The following is an 18,919-nucleotide window of genomic DNA, read 5'->3' on the forward strand; positions in this document are numbered from 1 at the left end:
ATAGATTTTCACGATAGTATCACGTGGGCAGCCGACAAGCTTCGCCGTTTATGATATACTCGTTCACAAATCCCTGGCCATAACAATCTCTCCTTAAGTCAGTGGATTACCCTATTTGCGACAGTTATCGTCGCCAGAGTGATTCCCCAGTCGTCTCTGCTTCACTTATATCCTTTTCTTACTGCGACGAGAGCCCGAAACGACGCCATATGGCACTGAGTATCTCGATGGGTAGTGATCACAACGTTTTCTGTCGTGAGTATGAATTTAAATGTTAGAAAGTATTTTCTGATGGTAATTGTCTGCAGTGTAGTACTGATACTTCCCAGGTTGCTGATCGAATGTGCACATCCTGGTATGCAGTCACCCAAATTCAGCAGGGAGGTGAATGAGTTACGCTTAGCACCACTTTCTTGTACGGATGTCGGAGACTTATCATCGCTATCAATGGTGATTTGAGGAGTGTGCACTAACGGGTCATGATTCTCCAAACTATTGTCGAGTCCTGCTGTTAACATTATTTCAGGACAATACTGTACAAGCATACCGTAACCTCTTCGTCGAAACTTTCCTTCAGGAAGCAGGAATCAACAAGACCGAATGGCTGGCGTTGTCTGCCTAGTTGAACCCCACTGAGAACGCCTGGGACCAACTGAAATTTCGAGTGCACCCACGGAGAACACTCGTCACACACTGGAGAGCCTTAGGACGGCCGCCCCTGAAGAGTAGGATAGCTCTAACTAGTATATCCTCGGCCACCTTTAAGGCAGCACCTTGATGAAGTTCCTAGAATGTTGGTAAGAACGAGGGAAAGCAACACGCTATTCTGGTGTTAGCCACCAGCAGATTTTGATTTTGCAGACCTGCACTTTAGAAAAGCCCGCCTTCACTGTGGTTACAGTTTTGTTTCTATTTTGCAGTATAGTTAATGGTTTTTAAGATTTTTTATAGCATTATTCCAAGAAAAGCAGCGACCTTTATAATACTATAACTCATATCAATACACACAGTCGTGATCGCATTTAAGTTGTTTATTTTCATTTTTAGATGAACTGTTTCGATCTTCTAAGAGGTCATCTTCAGATCTTACATTCCGTGAAGAGTACAATACAAAATGCTTCAGTTACAATCAAAATGGACACTACAATAAAATGTCCCATCAAATAAGTGCAGCTGGTATACCGTTGATGACGGAAGGACCCCTAGGCATGGAGCAGCTACATTTGTGCAGGCGTGGAGAGCATTGCTAAATATGGCTCGGCTGCCTTTAGTTAATAACGGACGCCCCGAGCATTGTCTGTGGCGTAAAGTCATTGGCAGAAAATGGCCGTGACACTTCATTACATTGTGCGAATAACATGTAATACAATGAAGCAGCGAAGAAACTGGTATAGGCTTGCGTATTCAAATACAGATCTAATTAAGTAGGCAGAATACGGCGCTGCGGTCGGCAACGCGTATATAAGGCAACAAATGTCTGGCGCTGTTGTTAGATCGTTTATGGCTGCTACAATGGCAGGTTATAAGGATTTAAGTGAGTTTGAATGTGGTGTTATAGTCGATGGGACACAGCATCTCCGAGTGGCGATGAGGTGGGGATTTTCCATTACGACCATTTCACGAGTATACCCTGAATATCAGGAACACGTGAAACCTCCGACACTGTTACGGCCGGAAAGAGATCATGCAAGAACGGGACCAACAAGGACTGAGGAGAATCGTTCAACGTAACGGAAGTGCAACCCTTCGGCAGATTGCTGCAGATTTCAATGCTGGGCCACAAAAGAAGTGTCAGAGTGATAACTACTCAACGAAACATCATCGATATAAGCCATCGGAGCCGAAGGCCCACTCGTGTATCCTTGGAGACCTTACTACATAAAACTTAACGCCTTTCCTGGGCCCGTCAACACCGACATTGGACTGTTGATGACTGGAAACATGTTGCCTGGTCGGAGGAGCCGCGTTTCAGATTGTATCGAGCGGATGAAAGTGTACGGGTATGGAGACAATCTCATAAATCCATGAGCCCTGCATGTCAGCAGCGGACTGTTGAAGTTGGTGTAAGTTCTGTATCCGAGTCCAGTCTGACAGGTATCTCTTAGGCAAACATACTGTCACCTGCATCCACCCATTCATATCCATTGTGTATTCCGACGGACTTGTGCAGTTCCGGCAGGACAGTGCGACACCCCACTCGCCCAGAATTGCTACAGCGTGGCTCCAGCAACACTTTTCTGAGTTTCAACACTCGCGCTGGCAACTGAACGCCCGGGACAAGAACATTATTGGGCATATCTGGGATGCCTTGCAACGTGCTATTCAGAAGAGAACTCCGCTCCCTCGTACTCTCACCGATTTATGGACAGTCCTGCAGGATTCATGGTTCAAATGGCTCGGAGCACTATGGGACTTATTCTGAGGTCATCAGTACCCTAGAACTTAGAACTATTTAAACCTAACTAACCAAAGGACATCACACACATCCATGCCCGAGGCAGGATTCGAACCTGCGAAAGTAGCAGTCGCGTGGCTCCGGACTGAAGCGCCTAGAACCGCTCGGCCACCGCGGCCGGCGGATTCATGGTGTCAGTTTCCTTCCAGCACTATTTCAGACATTAGTCGAGTCCAGACGATGTCGTGCTGCAGCGCTTCTGCGTGATTGCGGGGCTCTTCACGATATTAGGCAGTTGTACCAGTTTCTTTGGCTCTTCAGTGTAGATGTATGATTATTAGGAGTTCGGTCTTTGAAGAAACAACGAAGGATGTTAAAGAAGAACATACGTTACGAAAAGCATTGAAGTAGAGAAACAGTTACTACACAATGACAGGGCTGATTTAAACACGGGCTGCCCTCTGCAAGGCCTTCTGGTAAACGGAAACGTATACTTAGCAAAGATGCCAACTTGGTAACCATGAAGACGATATGCGTTCCACCATTAGTAAAAAAGTTTATTAATTTCCACTGGCAAGAACGACGCCAGCTATTAACCATGGAAACGTTGTGAAATCGACAACTACCGCCAACAATTGTACGTAACCATCGGCAACTAGTATAATACGGTTATGTAATGCGTATTTCACATAAAATAGCTGCTTGTTATGTCGTTACGTTTAGCCAGGTATAATAGTTCTTCGTTAAATAGCCGAGTTACCCCTTACAAGGAAAATAGAGACCTAAGGCATGGATTGCAAGACATACAGCCACTTTGTGCCAGTGTAATTTACATGTGTGTATCAAGAGTGCACTAGATTCCTTAGCGAAATAAGTTTTAGTCGTAAAGAGCGATAAAATTAATAACAGTGATAAGGTGGTGCAGTAAGTGCTATCTTGTGTAGGCTTTTGATAAATATTTACATCATCATCATCATCATCATCATCATCATCATCATCATAATCAGTGTTCTGCCTAAAGGCAGGTTTTCACATGGTAGTTCTCCAGGCTGTCCGGTCTTCTGCCATCCTCTTCAGGTCTGCATAATTTCCTCTTCCCTTTATGTCGTCTACCATCTTGTATCTCATTCTTCCTCTCAGTCTTCTCCCACAAACCAATCCTTCCAAAGCATCTACTAGCAAGCACTCCCTTCTCAATGACTGTCCCAACCTGTTCTTTTACTTTTCTCTTACAACCTTCGGCAGACATCTTCTCTCACCAACCCTTTCCATTACTCTTTCATTACTCACTCTTTCCATCCAGCTTATTCTCTCCATCCTCCTCCACATCCACATCTCAAATGCTTCTAACCTTTTTTCATCCTCTCGTCTCAGTGTCCAAGTTTCTTCCCCCTATATTGCCACATTCCAGACAAAACATTTGCCAAGCCTTTTCCTTAGTCATTTATCTAATTTGCCACATAAGAGTCTCCTCTTTCTGTTGAATGCCTCCTTCGCTACGGCAATTCGAGTTTTCACCTCCTGGTGACATCTCAACTCTTCAGTTATTGTGCTTCCGATATATTTAAATTCACTTACTTGGCTAATGTTGGATTGTCCTATTTCAATATTGGACAGTCTGCGTCTTGTGCTGATGACCATACTCTTTGTTTTTGCTGTGTTTATTTGCATCCCATATTCCACGCAAGCTTCATTCAGATCTTTGAGAATGTTATTCACTGTCCGCTCACTTTCTGCCACTAATACCATGTCATCAGCAAATCTTAAACATTCTATTCTCTTTCCACCAATACATATTTCTATTTTTCCATCTAAGCTTTTCGCAATAATCTCTTCAAGGTATACGTTAAACAACAGTGGGAAAAGGCCACAACGTTGTCTAACACCTCGGCCAATGTTGCTTCCTTCTGACATTTCACTTCCAGTCCTTACCCTTACTTTCTGGTGTAAATGTAGATTCTGTATCAGTCGTCTCTCTTTCCAATCTACTCCTTTCCACTTCAAGATATCCATCAGCTTGTTCCACTGAACACTGTAAAAAGCCTTTTCTAGATCTATAAAAACAACAAATATTTCTCTACCCTTTTCCATATATCTTTCCCCTGTAGTTCTTAGCAGGCCAATAGCATCTCCTGTTCCTTTTCCTCTTCTAAATCCGAACTGCTCCTCTTTATATGTACGTATAATCTGCAGTTTGTTATAGCGTTCCGTGTGCATAGACATAAAATTTATCATTTAAATAACCATGTCACTGTCTAAAGACGTTGTTGTATAATCTCACAATATTGATAACAGAATATGTACGCAACTTTTATACAAGTGTTAAATACATCTATACATCAAGGGCCGGTCGCGGTGGTCTAGCGGTTCAGGCGCTCAGTTCGGAACCGCGCGACTGCTACGGTCGCAGGTTCGAATCCTGCCTCGGGCGTGGATGTGTGTGATGTCCTTAGGTTAGTTAGGTTTAAGTAGTTCTAAGTTCTAGGGGACTGATGACCACAGATGTTAAGTCCCATAGTGCTCAGAGCCATTTGAACCATTTTTATACATCAAGAATCCGAATGACTTTAGATCGTAGATAAGTCTTAGCTGCAAAGAACGATAAAACTAATAACAGTGAGGAGATGATATAGTGAAACACGTTTTTCGAAACTGTTAGGTGTATGTTTACGTTATTATTTGAAATATCATCTACTGAATGCTAGAATACAGTACTATATTTACCTTTCATAAAATGTATGTCTGTTAACTATAGGCTAAAATGTGAAAGGGGAGTTACAAAAATTTACTAAATATTCCATGTATGAAGCGTACGTGTCTTAATGAGCTTAAAATATCTAAAGTAGTAAGATAATCATTAGCACAGGAGTCGGAAAACTGGTGGCCCTTATTTAAACTGAATTTTGAAAATACACGTCCGGATGGCATAGGGCAATATCTACAGCCCATGAACGTTATTGCGAAAGACAAAAAACTTTACTCAATTCCCTAAAAAGGATTCTAAATGACGTCAGGTCATACATAACTTTTAGTAGCCTAGGTGTGTCAAGTTAATGACAGTGATGACATACTGCTGTAAAAGGCTAATTATAGCCATTAGGTACTAAATTTATATTACATAAAAAGAAAAAGCAACCATTTAAATATGAACTACAGTACTGCGGAGCTTGTGATATACAGTATTATTTGCGAAGTATTCAATGAATGTTACGTGCATATTTTAAAGAATATAAAAATATTTTATGATGGTAAGTTGTAAAATAATAAGTATTTCTGGGAAGAAAATTAAAACTGGGGTATAATGATCACATTAGAATTAACTATAGTAAGATAGGTGATAACATACACTAACTTATGTGAAAGAAGAATCTAGCTGGCAAACTGTCAATGTGAAGAGCTGCGAACTTTTACATTGCTTCATCATAAACAGACAATGGGGGAGGTATCCGGTATTCAACTACCACCATCCGAGCCACATTTAGCAGTGTTCTCCAAGCCTGCACAGACGAATCTGCTCCATGGCAACCCTCCCTAATATGAAGATGGTACCTGTCCTTTCGGGCATATCCGCAAGAACCGATACTATCTTCATAAAGTTAAGGCTAATGGGCCATTGACCTCCTTCTTCTGTGGTGAATGCACACGCGTTGCCCGAGCTCTTACGGGACTCGGTAAGATTGTCTGCCGCGAGTAATGAGTGTAATGTGGAGGTACACTACGAAGAAAGAGTGTTCACATTAAGTTGGGAATGTGGGTCTCACGGGGAGCGTGCAAGGGATAAATCTCTGCAGTCGCTCTATCCTCTGTGCCCTTGGTGGCTCAGAGGCTAGAGCGTCTGCCATTTAAGCAAGAGATCCCGGGTTCGAGTCCCAGTCAGGCACACATTTTCAACTGTTCCCGTTGATGTATATCAATGCCTGTCGACAGCTTAGGGTCTTGATTTAATTAGCATTTCAATGCTCCCTACGGTCATAAAGGGTATATCAACTGCGTTTTTTACTACATTGTCTTATTTTAGTACGCGTTTCGACTGCAATTGAAGCGTTATGTGTTATTCCGCTTCACAGAATGTAAGGTTTGAAGATGATGTCTTACAAGAACGGTACCTCTCGTCTAAAAATAAATAACTTACATGCACTCACGACTGCATGTACAGAAATACCGGGTGATCAAAATGTCAGTATAAATTTGAAATCTGAATAAACCACGGAATAATGTAGATAGAGAGGTAAAAATTGACACACATGCTTGGAATGACATAGGGTTTTATTAGAACAAAAAAAAAACAAAGTTCACAAAATGTCCGACAGGCCTCTTGCGCGCGTCGTTTGGTGATGATCGTGTGCTCAGCCGCCACTTTCGTCATGCTTGGCCTCCCAGGTCCCCAGACCTCACTCCGTGCCATTATTGGCTTTGGGGTTACCTGAAGTCGCAAGTGTATCGTGATCGACCGACATCTCTGCGGATGCTGAAAGACAACATCCGACGCCAGTGCCTCACCATAACGCCGAACATGCTTTACAGTGCTGTTCACAACATTATTCCTCGACTACAGCAATTGTTGACAAATGATGGTGGATATATTGAGCATTTTCTGTAAAGAACATCATCTTTACTTTATCTTACTTTGTTATGCTAATTATTACTATTCTGATCAGATGAAGCGCCATCTGTCGGGCATTTCTTGAACTTTTGTATTCTTTTGGTTTTAATAAAACCCCATGTCATTCCAAGCACGTGTGTCAATTTGTACCTCTCTATCTACATTATTCCGTGATTTATTCAGTTTTCAAATTTGTACTGACTTTTTGACCACCCAGTAAGTTAATTGTTTTTAGTCTGATGAAGTTTATTCTATTATCACTATCTGCTCCCGTTGAATACAAGCCTACACATGTTCGCAGATATGAAAGTGACGCAATAGCATATGTCATTCCCTTATAAGGGATGGCCGTGGCATGCGATGGGGCATTCCACTGGACTGAACCTGCCGACATTCGTGTGTAGTCCTGGCCGTAGAATGTCTATAGTGTAAATAGTTGCACATATCTGTTTTTGATTAAATAGTTAAACCAATTTTGTCGTTTATTTAATGCATACGATAATAATAACTCTGCGGGCAAAATAAAATTGGCCTAGAAAATATTTCATGCGCCTTAAGATAGGCAACCCCAATTACGTCATCAGATATGGGACAGATCACGGAAGTTTGGTTGCCTATCTTAGTCTGCGTGAATGTAATTCAGTAGTGAATGAGATATTATGGTTGGAGAGAATTCGTAGTTGTGAGTTTACTTTGATGTGGATATCAACATACGGTCATCAGTACTTACCACGGACGTAGCAAGCAGCTCTCGCTTGAAGTGCGGTAAAGCCTTGCGCTCGAGCAGGTCGAGGTGCGCCTGGCAGCGCGAGTACGAGTAGGGGTATGTGAGCGCGAACTGGTACACGTCCTCCTCGCGGTCGAAGGCGAACGCGAAGCTCAGCACGTGCTGCTGCTGGTGCTCCGGTGACCGGTAGTAGTACACGTGCTTGTTGGGCATGCGCTGCCTGCAACACACCGTGCCATCTATGAGTTCTTCGCCTGTTACCCTGAGAACAGGATAGGGTTGTTCTCTCAAGCGGCAGTTTTTATTTTTCATGTCGGATGTCAGGCGGTTCTTGCGATCCACTAGCACATTACAAGGATAACGACCGCAATAAAAAAGATAATTAAAGCAGAGACAGAGAGATGAAGCTCCGAAACTCACATAAGCTTGCATACCATCTGACAAACAGGTAAGTAACAGGAAGAAAGGTTCAATCGAAGGGCAATTTCGTAAACGTACGTATTATTACAGGGTGTACAAATCAATAACTTCACTTTGTGCTAGCAATACTCAGTATCAGATATTAGATTTGTTTTGTTTGTAAACGCTACAGTCACTGAGACAAACACCAAATGAAATATAGTTTCAGAAGGAAACTGTCATTTACCTTAGAAGATACACTTATATGCTGTTCAGAATTCTCAAGCTGTTTCCTGCAGATAGAATAGGATAACAGTGTTTGACTGTTGGAATGAAAACTTGATAATAACTACAGCTGGTTTGAGCCTAAAACTTAACTGCTGAAACACTAACATGAAACTTAGTTTGTACAGCGAATTTTGCAGGAATAGGTGAGGTAACAATAATAAAACCTAGCATCTTTTCTTTATTTTTACTCCATAGAATCATATTGTATCGAATCTCGGAGTTACTCGTCAAGTCAAAGTTTTCCTCGTCAGAAATGTGTAATAGCAATTACTTGCTGTGTAATTCTAAGAACATCTTGTAGAAGTCTTTACCAGGATCTTTTAACATTGACAACTGCGACTAAATATATTTTCTGTGTAATATTACTTGTCGTACGTCACACAGTGAGTATAAAACATGTGTCAGAAACGTTAGAGATTCCATATGAAGGTGAATTCGAACATCCTGGGTTACGGATATAAAAAGGATTTATTATTCATGGCACAAAGATGAGGCTTTACCCAATCACATCTAAATTTACAAAAATTCCTTGATATGACCACCTCTAGCTTCCATGCCTCTACCGGGCCTGCGTTCCATAAGTTTAGACTTGTTATGGAGAACTTCATGTGTGTTCCATGTTTGGTCATATCCATTTTGGACACACACCCTCCGGGCATCTACAGTGGGTACAGGAGTTGAATATACACACGATTTTAAACATTCCTAAAGAACAAAAAATCGTTGAATTCATATTTGGCGATCGGACAGGCATGAAATGGTTCCCTATCGCCACTCTACCAATCCGCCTGATCAGAAACTGGTTATGGAAATACTGGAGAAATATCTGCGCAAAGTGAGATGGCTCACCATCACGCACAATGCACAATCGTCCGGATGACGCCTTGAGGTAGACTAGCAAGTACATGAAGCAACTAACATATGAGAAACTGTGGATTAATTTGTCCAGTAATACGTGGCGGATAGAGGTGGGGAACATGATATAATCATCGATGATTCCACACCATTGTCGTACTTCATTAAGGTTTTCTTCAGCCCGGACGCGATTATTATAGTAATTGAAAATCCCATCACTTAAAGATCCAGCCCCATATGTAAGTGACGAACATGCTAAGAACTGCACACTGCCGTAGTATGCATTGACAGAAAATTACTCTTGGCAGAAAGTCTGCCTCATTTAATGCTTGCGCATGCATTTTCATGAAGAGCATTCCAGATTGTCATACTCCATCTATTCCCGCATTTTCTTTGCAGAAGATGATGTACTTTTATCCACAACACGAAGAACCCGGTCTTCAAGCTCAGGTATTTGTACATTGTGTGATATCTCATCATCTCCAATTCTCTTCTCAAACGAACTTGTCTCTCTCACCGCCCGATGAAGTACCTGCACAAGGTATTTGTTTACCAGGGTAAGGATCAGCTTAAAGTTGCCAAGCTGCGCCACTATTTCCATCTGATAAGTCGTATGTCGAATGCATATCCATAATTTCAGACACTGAATTCATTGCTGTCGTGTGTCACGATGGAAGCTACTCTAAAACTAAATAAACGATAATCATACAAAACAAAATTAGTGCCATCAATAACTATTCACCCACGTTCATTTGAACTTAAAGTACTGTTTTGAAGTCAAGAATAAATCCATAATGTTTCTGTCACACTTTTTATACATTCTGTATAGTTCTCTTTCAAACCAACGCCTTATTTCACGCAGTCCATTATAGTAATGAGAATAATCTACATTAAAGCTTAAAGTTACACATTTTTATCCATAAAGGTGTTCATTATTGAGGAACACGCATTTACAATAGCATTTTAGCAGGCATAATAAGTGTAACTATATATAAAGTACCATTTCAGAAGAGTCTGGAGGAGGTGGTTAAGTACTTCTACTCCACTGACGAATTTCTCAGCTCTGCCATTTCGTTTACTTACTATTATCGATAGACCATAACTTGACTGCTAGAATTCGGCACAGCTTCAGTGCAGTAATTTGATAAATGAAAGCAAGCTCAGCAAAATGTTTCTGTTTGTGACGATACCTGACTACAACTAACATATAGAATTATCGTACGCAGTTTAGTATGTAGACAATTGCCAGATAAAATAAAGTTTGTTAATATACATGTGTAAATGAAGTAAATAAACATTTTCGACATCATAGAGGTGCTTCTGACATAGGAACGATTTGGAACGTTAGCATATTAGTTGTTTTGTAAATATCCATTATTTATTTATTGATAAGTTGCAAAATCCTGGAGATGTTATCGCTGAGGAGTCCACTTTATGTGATCTGATCTGATCTAGGTCACCTAGGAGGTGTACTGCCAGATATTTTAAGATTATTATTATTTTCATTGAATGACCAACAGTTGTGTAATTTACAAATGATGAAATTTTCTGGCTCTTTGTGCGCAATTTGTTATGTATCACGCAAGAGTAGGTCTTCAACAGCAATAGTATTCAGAGGGATACTGGATTCCTAATGTTTTGGCGAAAATAACATAGCTGAAAGTGAAACCACACATTTTATATGCTGCAACACAAGCAAAACTGTAGGTGTAAAGTTTTTTTATAATTCTGCTATAATTAACGCGCTTTTATTGCATATGGCCTCCCTCCGACAGTTAACACTTGCATTATTTTCCCTGCACGTGCCTATCCAGCTTCTTGCGTACATTTTTATCGCAGTTCAGCCTAGCTCGGAACAATGGCACAAATAGCGGTTCTTTCCCAGCCATCACGTTGGACCCGTCGCGTAAAAAATGTCGTAAAACTTGAACGAGAATTTCCTGCCATAACTGAAACAGAAGTTGCGGGAACTCGGCTCGAACCAGACTAGCGCCCAGCAGCCGCAAAACTTCTCGTCCACCCCAGAAATGAATGACAGATGCTATAAAAGTTCTCCATTGGTTCTGAGAGGAACTTCAGTTAGTTTTAATGCTTACTAAGGCGGCCCCTGAGAACTTTTCAGGAAGAAGTACCGACGGCATTTGCATTTCTGCGTACAGAGACAAACTGTTAGCTCTTATTGTGGGAGCAAATGTATTCATTGGCCTATCGCAGTTTCTTAAACCTGAGTAGAACGAGCTTATCATCGCCAGAAGTAAAAGCTGGGCAGTTTTCCTAAGCAATAAAATTGATAAAATTTATAAAACAATGTGATTGGCTTTTTGTTATTGTCACCCAAACAGAATGTTTAGTGGGCAGTGAGATGAAGCTTATACAGACTTACTTATGATACTTCAAGCAATAGGACCATTCTAGAGATAAAAAGTCTTAGCTTGAACTCCTTACATATACCTGAATTGTTGAAAACGGCAATTCAGATAACTATGGCTGGCTGAATTCTTGTATAAAATACTGGAAGAAGCAAACCACGCTCAAATAAAGTAGAATATTCGGATGCTAATCTTCGAGTGTATATACACACACACACACACACACACACACACACACACACACACACACACACACACACACACACAGTAAAATACGAGCTCTTAAACCTAATATCCAGGTATGTTCGGCAGCCTGAGCACTGGTAACAAAAAAAAATCGAAAGAGTTTTCCACTATGGAACATCTCAATATCGACGCTCTAGCAGTTTAGGGCGGAGTCCTGACATAACAAAACGGAGAACAAGTCCTCAGCTAGTTGCATATGTGCTCTTGTCAACAAATGAAATGTAGTGAACTAAAACCTGACTTTCCGAGAGCAGTACGTTACAAGCACCTTATCCGGAGGAGGCGAAACTCATGTGTCAATGAGGAACGCCCTATTCGAAGTCTGGTGAGAGCTGCATCGTCATGTCTTTTGTGCTGGGGAGAAGAAAGCTACGCCCAATTTATTGATTTGTCAAGTTGCAGTTTACTAGCAGTCACTTCCAACCACTCAGTCTCCCTCTGATACTTGACACGTCTTCTCGAAACTAATACCTTAGTTTGTACGGTGATGGCACTGTGAGATATATTAATCACTTCACGTGCTTGTTTGGCGTGATGTGTCTGGCCGGTTATTACATCAGATAGTCTCGTGGTTTGATACCCTTCAGAGTGAAATTACTTTCCCCAGTGTCTGCAAAAGAAAGACAGAGTCCTGGACGCAGTTCATTCGTCAGTCTGCAGGGTATGGCTGCTGAACGGCCTTCAAAACACTATGTCAATGAGAACAGATGACGAATTTTTCAGCCAATTTTTTCAGTTCAGCGTCAAACTCAGTGTATTTGTTTGGCACGTGTATCCTGAGGGCATTATTAGGCAAAATAATTGTATAGTCAACCGCGCCCCTGTATTTGCACCCATCACAGTACAACGCCATACTACGCTAGAAATTCTTACTAACCTTGTGCCAAGACATTTAGTACTCTTAGGCTCAGTTTGTCCAAATACTGCATTACCCTGACTTCAAAAACTCTCATGTCTCGTACGCGGCAGTAATACACAAGATCAACAAATTCTGCGGTGTGAAAGCCGGCGAGTGTGAATGGGCTCAGAACTTGCAGGCGCTTTGTACCGTGAGCAGCTGCTGCCGGAGAGCTAGGGACGGCTCCTTCACCTATGCTCAGGGACTGGGTTTAGGTTGGTCATATAAACCCCATTAGCTAGTCTGATGATACCATGGTTTAATGAATCAGGGATATTAAGTGATGATCGTGCGAACCCATATTAACGCAGCCACAATCCAATAGAAAGCGAACAAAGCTGCTATAATATATTGTCCCCGAATCTTCCCAACGTCACGTTTTAATATATTTATTGATTCGAGAGCTTTTCCTTCCTGGTCTTTCAAGAGACGAAACAGTGTTAGTATTTTGTTAAATATAAAACCAAAAAATCTTACAGACGCTTTTCAGGTTTTTTTTTTCATTTATTGGATTTCGGAACATTCCATCGCACAATACAGTTTGTTTTGACAGTTGAGAGTATACATAAATTTAAGTCGTATTCTGATACGAAGTTACATAGCCTAAACAAAGGACGGATTCCAACATAAAATAAATTTTGCAGCCATATTATTAAGAAAAGAGCAAAAAAGACCAAAATAAAACATAGGATACACAGAGGTAGTGTACTGTGAAAATCCTACTGATACCACAATAAGAAATGTTAGATGGCCGTATGTACACATTTTGAGTATTCTCAATTCAGTCCATATTACATATTATGCATCGAAATTATTTATAAATTGTTCTTTCATGTCCTGTAAGAACTGTTTCAAAGGGTGATAGAGAATTGAATATTTGTACAGGTCTGTGAGTATCATCTGCATAGAACATGATTTCGCTATACAAGAATCAGATTTGGATATTACAGACATGCGTATAAATTCACCAGGATTCAGACACATACATAGAGGAGGCACGTAATGACATTCATTTATAGTCTGAGAGTTGCATATCCTGCTGAGTAGCTCGCATTAATATAATTGGTAATTGTACCTTCGTCTCATTTGGAATTCTTATTACTCAGCTTCCATCATATTACCAAGAACATCAGAACAGCTGCCAGCCGGTGTGGCCGGGAGGTTCTAGGCGCATCAGTCTGGAACCAAGCGACCGCTACGGTGGCAGGTTCGAATCCTGCCTCGGGCATGAATGTGTGTGATGTCCTTAGGTTAGTTAGGTTTAAGTAGTTCTAAGTTCTAGTGGACTGATGACCTTAGATGCTAAGTTACATAGTGCTCAGAGCCATTTGACCATTAGAACAGCATCGCAGGGGGCTATGTCGGGATGCTGGTATTGCTAACGAAAAAACGACATTTTTTCAATGGAGTGAGTGACTGATTATTTTGCAAATTTTTTTGTTTATTTATAGACTGTGTCATAAGAATGTGATGTGTATAAATAAACAAAAAATTGTTAACGAACTCGTACAGTACTTCATACGTTACTTCATCGTTAGATGGTAACAAGGTTTGGAATCTGCATGAGAACTGATGACCAAGAGCCCGACGATGACTTTATATATGTCTATGTCATACGTGTTCTGAGGGCATTGTGGAATATGTGGTTTGCTTCATCTTCCTCTCCGCAAACACATAGAGTTGTATCGATTCCAATGATTAAATTTCAGCCGTGCTGTTACTGTCGTGAAGCTCCTCGATGTTTGTGTATTATTATACCATAATATTCCGTGAACCGTGGGATAAATAGACGGGTAGCGACTGCCTTTGATTTCAGAAGCCCTCGACCATTCCTGTTGCCAGTCCGATGACAACCGCTTTCTGAGCATGAGTGTTATGTCTGTGACAGCGAGTTTACTGTATTAAACAGTTCCATTTAGAGATGGTCATTTGCTAGGACATCTACTTGTTCGTTTCCAGGTATCCCAGAGTGATTTTTCATCCATACTATCACGATGTTCCGATAGTTTCTCTACACTCGAAACACAGTGTTGATAACTGCTGCAAATATGAGGTTGGTGCATTTATTATTATGTTTTCTGGTCAGTTGTAGGGCTGTCATACTATCAGAGGTTGTGACTATTCTGTCAGCTGTGGTCGTCTGTGCAAATAGCATGGCTCCCCAAATGGCAATTAGCTCTGTGATCATAATAGTGGTGTGAGGCTCTGGTTTGTATAGGCTTTGTCGTTTGCTTCCGGATAGCCGATAGATACCACCGGCCTTGTCACTAAACTTGGATCAATCTATGTATGTCCTTATTTTGAAACGTTAAAACGGTCCTGGTATTAATCCGCTGAGTTCATGTTTCGTGTGTTCTGCTGTTGTGCGGTAGAACAGGACTTTTCGCACCTTGTGTCTCAATGCTTACGTCTCCTCATACTCAGCTGCGACGGGTGGAAGTTGCTTATTTAGCCGATACCTTCCAAACACAGTAGTGTGTAAATGCCCGAATATTTTCCTCAGGGGGCCCATATTCGTCGAAACAGAGCAGCAGAAGAAATTTCTTGCAGAGAAATGTTAGTCGCAGCTTCAACGATGGTGCATTCGGTGTAACTAGTAATGCGTCAGTTGGAATTGACAGGAACAGCCCAGTAACTATACGCAAGGCTTTGTGCTGCATAGTGTTTAGTATTTGGAAGGTGATCTCTGACGCTGAACCATAGGACATGTTTCCATAATCGGAGTGTGTCCTGAGTAGGGACCGTTATGAAGACTTCGCTGTCCGCCGATCAGAGCCCCACCATACTACAGTCATAGCTGTGATGAGTATGGGGAAATGGAAGCCTGTGGCGAGTAAAGATCATTAGTGTTCACTTGCTATCAGAAATTTCGAAGCCACAGGTCATCCAGCCGTATGAGAGCTGTGTGCATATTCACATGACAGGACTGGAGATTACTGTCCTGTGGGATTTATGTGGGATGTGTCTTAGTTAAGCATAATCAGTATAATCAGGGCTTTCCCTTGGGAGAACCCGATGTGGAGTTCTTCCAGCGGAAAGCGCCGTGTACTTACGCTTTTATCCTCTTGTAATCCCGACTCGTTTCCCTTGTCCATTATGCCAAATGGAGCTATCATACACAAGAATGATTTTAGAAGTTCGTCGGATGGTGGAGCTGTTTGCATCTCTATTGTCAGACCGTTTCTTATGTTCCTTATTACATTCCAAATATTGGTTGATTGTCTACACTGCAGTGCAGAAAGTTTTGCAAATTTTTTTTTGTACTTGGATATTTTCTTGGCTGTAGCTTTTGCGCTCATAAGAACAATATAGCTTGTATAGTTAGAGAGAAATTTGTACTCCCATAATACTTCCCCTTGCTCCTTACATCACAATATAAATCCCACCAACAAGGCGATGGCCTCTGAGCAGTGCACGTACATCCACTTTAAGGTACTGAGACTACCGCTGCATCACTTATAAGCGATGATCAGACCCCATAGTCTCCTTCGGGATCCTCAGTTTTCATGATATATTCCAGTTTTTCTTCTAGTAGTGTTTAATATATGTTTCGGTTGGCTTTGTCTGTGTTCCATTTCCGGCAGGTTAGGCTATGTTCAAGTCTGCTGCTGTCGGGAAATAATTTAGTTGTACAATTCGTGTTAGTCAGCCATCATTTAGTACTATAACCTTTTTTGAATCTAGTTCATCCACCAGTAGTTTTCCCATTGTGTTGGCAGTTCTGAAACTCCACTGTGTATAGTGGCTGTTAAAGTAATCAAGCAGCAAAGGGAGAGTCACAATGGAGTCAGTCAGTGTTGTTAACTGTTGCCTGGAGAGTCTATCGTTAGGCACTTTGTATGCTGAGACCAAACTGAGATGGAAGTTCTTGATCTGCAGGTGGGTACCTACCATTTTCAATGCGTCAAGCACAGTGCGAGTATTGACAACGAAATAATGGGTATCTTCTTTTACCACCAACTCTGCATCGCCGTAGACACCAACTCTATCTTCTTTAAAGACAGTATAGCCTGGGAATACTAACGGTTCATTGTGTTTTAACCATATTTCAGTGATAGCACGTAGGTATATCTAGTTGTGAGCGGAAAACTTTCGAAGGCTGTCGTTTGTCTTCAGCAATTTTGCATTCCATTGGAAGATTTTGTAGCATTCTTGTGTGTAAGAAGTGGGGCCAACATATTCTGGATTGATATTCCGATAGAATATCTTTGTCGTACTGGAGTAGGCCCATTAGTAGACAACCATAATTATACTGAACATGTTTCTGACGAGGTAGTCCCCAACATCACTCTGTTGGTTGAGTCTGTGATATCCTGACCAAGAGGAAAGCAGTTCCGATTCGTACATTTGGATCCGGGGGACGTGCTTTGTGGGGTCCTCTTTGTTCCATAGAATTTATGAGTTTCTGGAAGTGTAGTTAGGCATGCTGTATTAGTGGAGGGAGGGGTTATATAGGCGGTGAATACCACTGGAGCCAGCGTTCCTGACTTCTGCGGCATTGTCGTCATGGAAAGGGTTGTTTTCTGCGGGTCGTAGGTGAAGTTCCTAGTACTGGCACTGAGCCGCTGTGGAGTGGGAAGGGGTGGAAATTTTGTACAATGTCCTGGAATGTTTGGGGGGGAGGGGGGAATAGCTGCATAGGTGCATTCGCATAAGGCCTGTTTTCAAACACAGCTGCTGCTTCCCCTTAGGTAACATTATTGGAAGACAGACTTTTGTTAATTTCCTTGGTTATGACATACGTTGGGCAGTGTCCACAGGCACAATGAATATACGTTTGCTGAATGTCTCTTCCTCCCAGGCATCACTTTTATGTGGTCCTGCGCAGAACGCGCATCTTGTGTTACTTTTCCACTGTTTGCTGCCACGCATAAATCGCAAACAATTTCGGTACTACAAGACGGAGGGTACATACATGTTTAATGGACAATCAATTCCATGAATATTAACAAATTGTGTGAGTCGCTGTGATATAAATGTCACATCACAAACTGGTGACAGCTTTGTTACCTTTTCCCCATTCAAGTTTATAATTTTACTATATCTCCTGATTGTAATAACCTCGCTGGAGCAATTCAATTCTGTTGGTAATTCGTTCTCGGAAAGGGAGGTTTCGATATTATTGTTGACGCCTTGCTAAGTAGTGAAGTACTTTGGAATAAGACCCACAAATTTGTTTTGCGTGAGAATGAATGTTGAACCATGGAATTTGCAGTTAATCCTCACAGTCTCAATTTTCACACTGTTTTTCCCTGTCACCGTAATACTGATGAAATGCTTGAATAATGAGTCACATTCCCATCTAATAAGTTTGCTTAGTGGCATAGGGTGGAGCCTGGCTGTGTTTCTGCCTATACTTTCAACAAATAAGATGATACGCCCTTTGTCGGTAGTTGCGTATCAGTTCTGTGCAACTTACATATTGGTGGCCAGTGGTACCTTCTTGGGTGGCGTCGACACGTAACACTTCTTCCTCCGTGCGGTCCTGTTGACGTTTCTGGAAGGGCTGCAGGTCTCTTGTTGCATGTGAATCTACAGGTGGGACACATTGGTGTGTATCTCGACGTGGGACGTGATGATTGCGTCTCTAGTCACTTCAATGGTAGGTGCACAAAGTTCATAAGTATCCACTGCGACACTCTGCGTCTGGTTTTGCAAAGTTTGTGGAACAGTGGGGCTGCAGTCGCCACCGTCCATCGAGGTGATCACAGATTAAGAAAAGTTTTAACGACTTTACAGAGCCTATGCAAGTATATCAAACACCGGTACGAAATGCCATTGTTTGCAATGCGTGAGCACTGGCCGAGTACGAAATGTTTGCACCGTTGTAGCACGCCAATGCTCTCCCTTCCATGTCTTGGAGGGCAGCATACTTTTACATGTTAAATGGTATGAGCAAGTTTTATTTGAGGTACGTTAAAATAAAAGCGACGCCGGCTAAAATAAAAACTTTTTTTCAGCTGAAAAGCCTTTTATGAGTCAACTGCAGTTTGGGTTGTAGGAGGCTGAACAGAAAATCGACTAGTAGTCCAGAAAGAGGGAATGCTGCTCTGGACCTCTAACTACATGAAATATGCTGCTTATCCTATACTAAACACTGAAACTCAACAAACACGCAGGAATAGAGACGCAGCCAATG

General features: G+C 41.6%; 1 protein-coding gene across 1 annotated transcript in view; it reads right to left on the reverse strand.

The window, feature by feature from the left end:
- The window catches only part of LOC126471074 (cytosolic carboxypeptidase 6), a 1,596,780-nt gene that overhangs the window by 901,469 nt on the left and 676,392 nt on the right, over positions 1-18,919 (reverse strand). Inside the window, exon 4 of the mRNA XM_050099147.1 lies at positions 7,729-7,945. Within this exon, the coding sequence (XP_049955104.1) occupies positions 7,729-7,945 (217 nt within the window). The remainder of the gene's footprint in view (positions 1-7,728; positions 7,946-18,919) is intronic.

The sequence above is a fragment of the Schistocerca serialis genome, chromosome 3, assembly GCF_023864345.2.
Source record: "Schistocerca serialis cubense isolate TAMUIC-IGC-003099 chromosome 3, iqSchSeri2.2, whole genome shotgun sequence".
NCBI classification, from domain to species: domain Eukaryota; kingdom Metazoa; phylum Arthropoda; class Insecta; order Orthoptera; family Acrididae; genus Schistocerca; species Schistocerca serialis.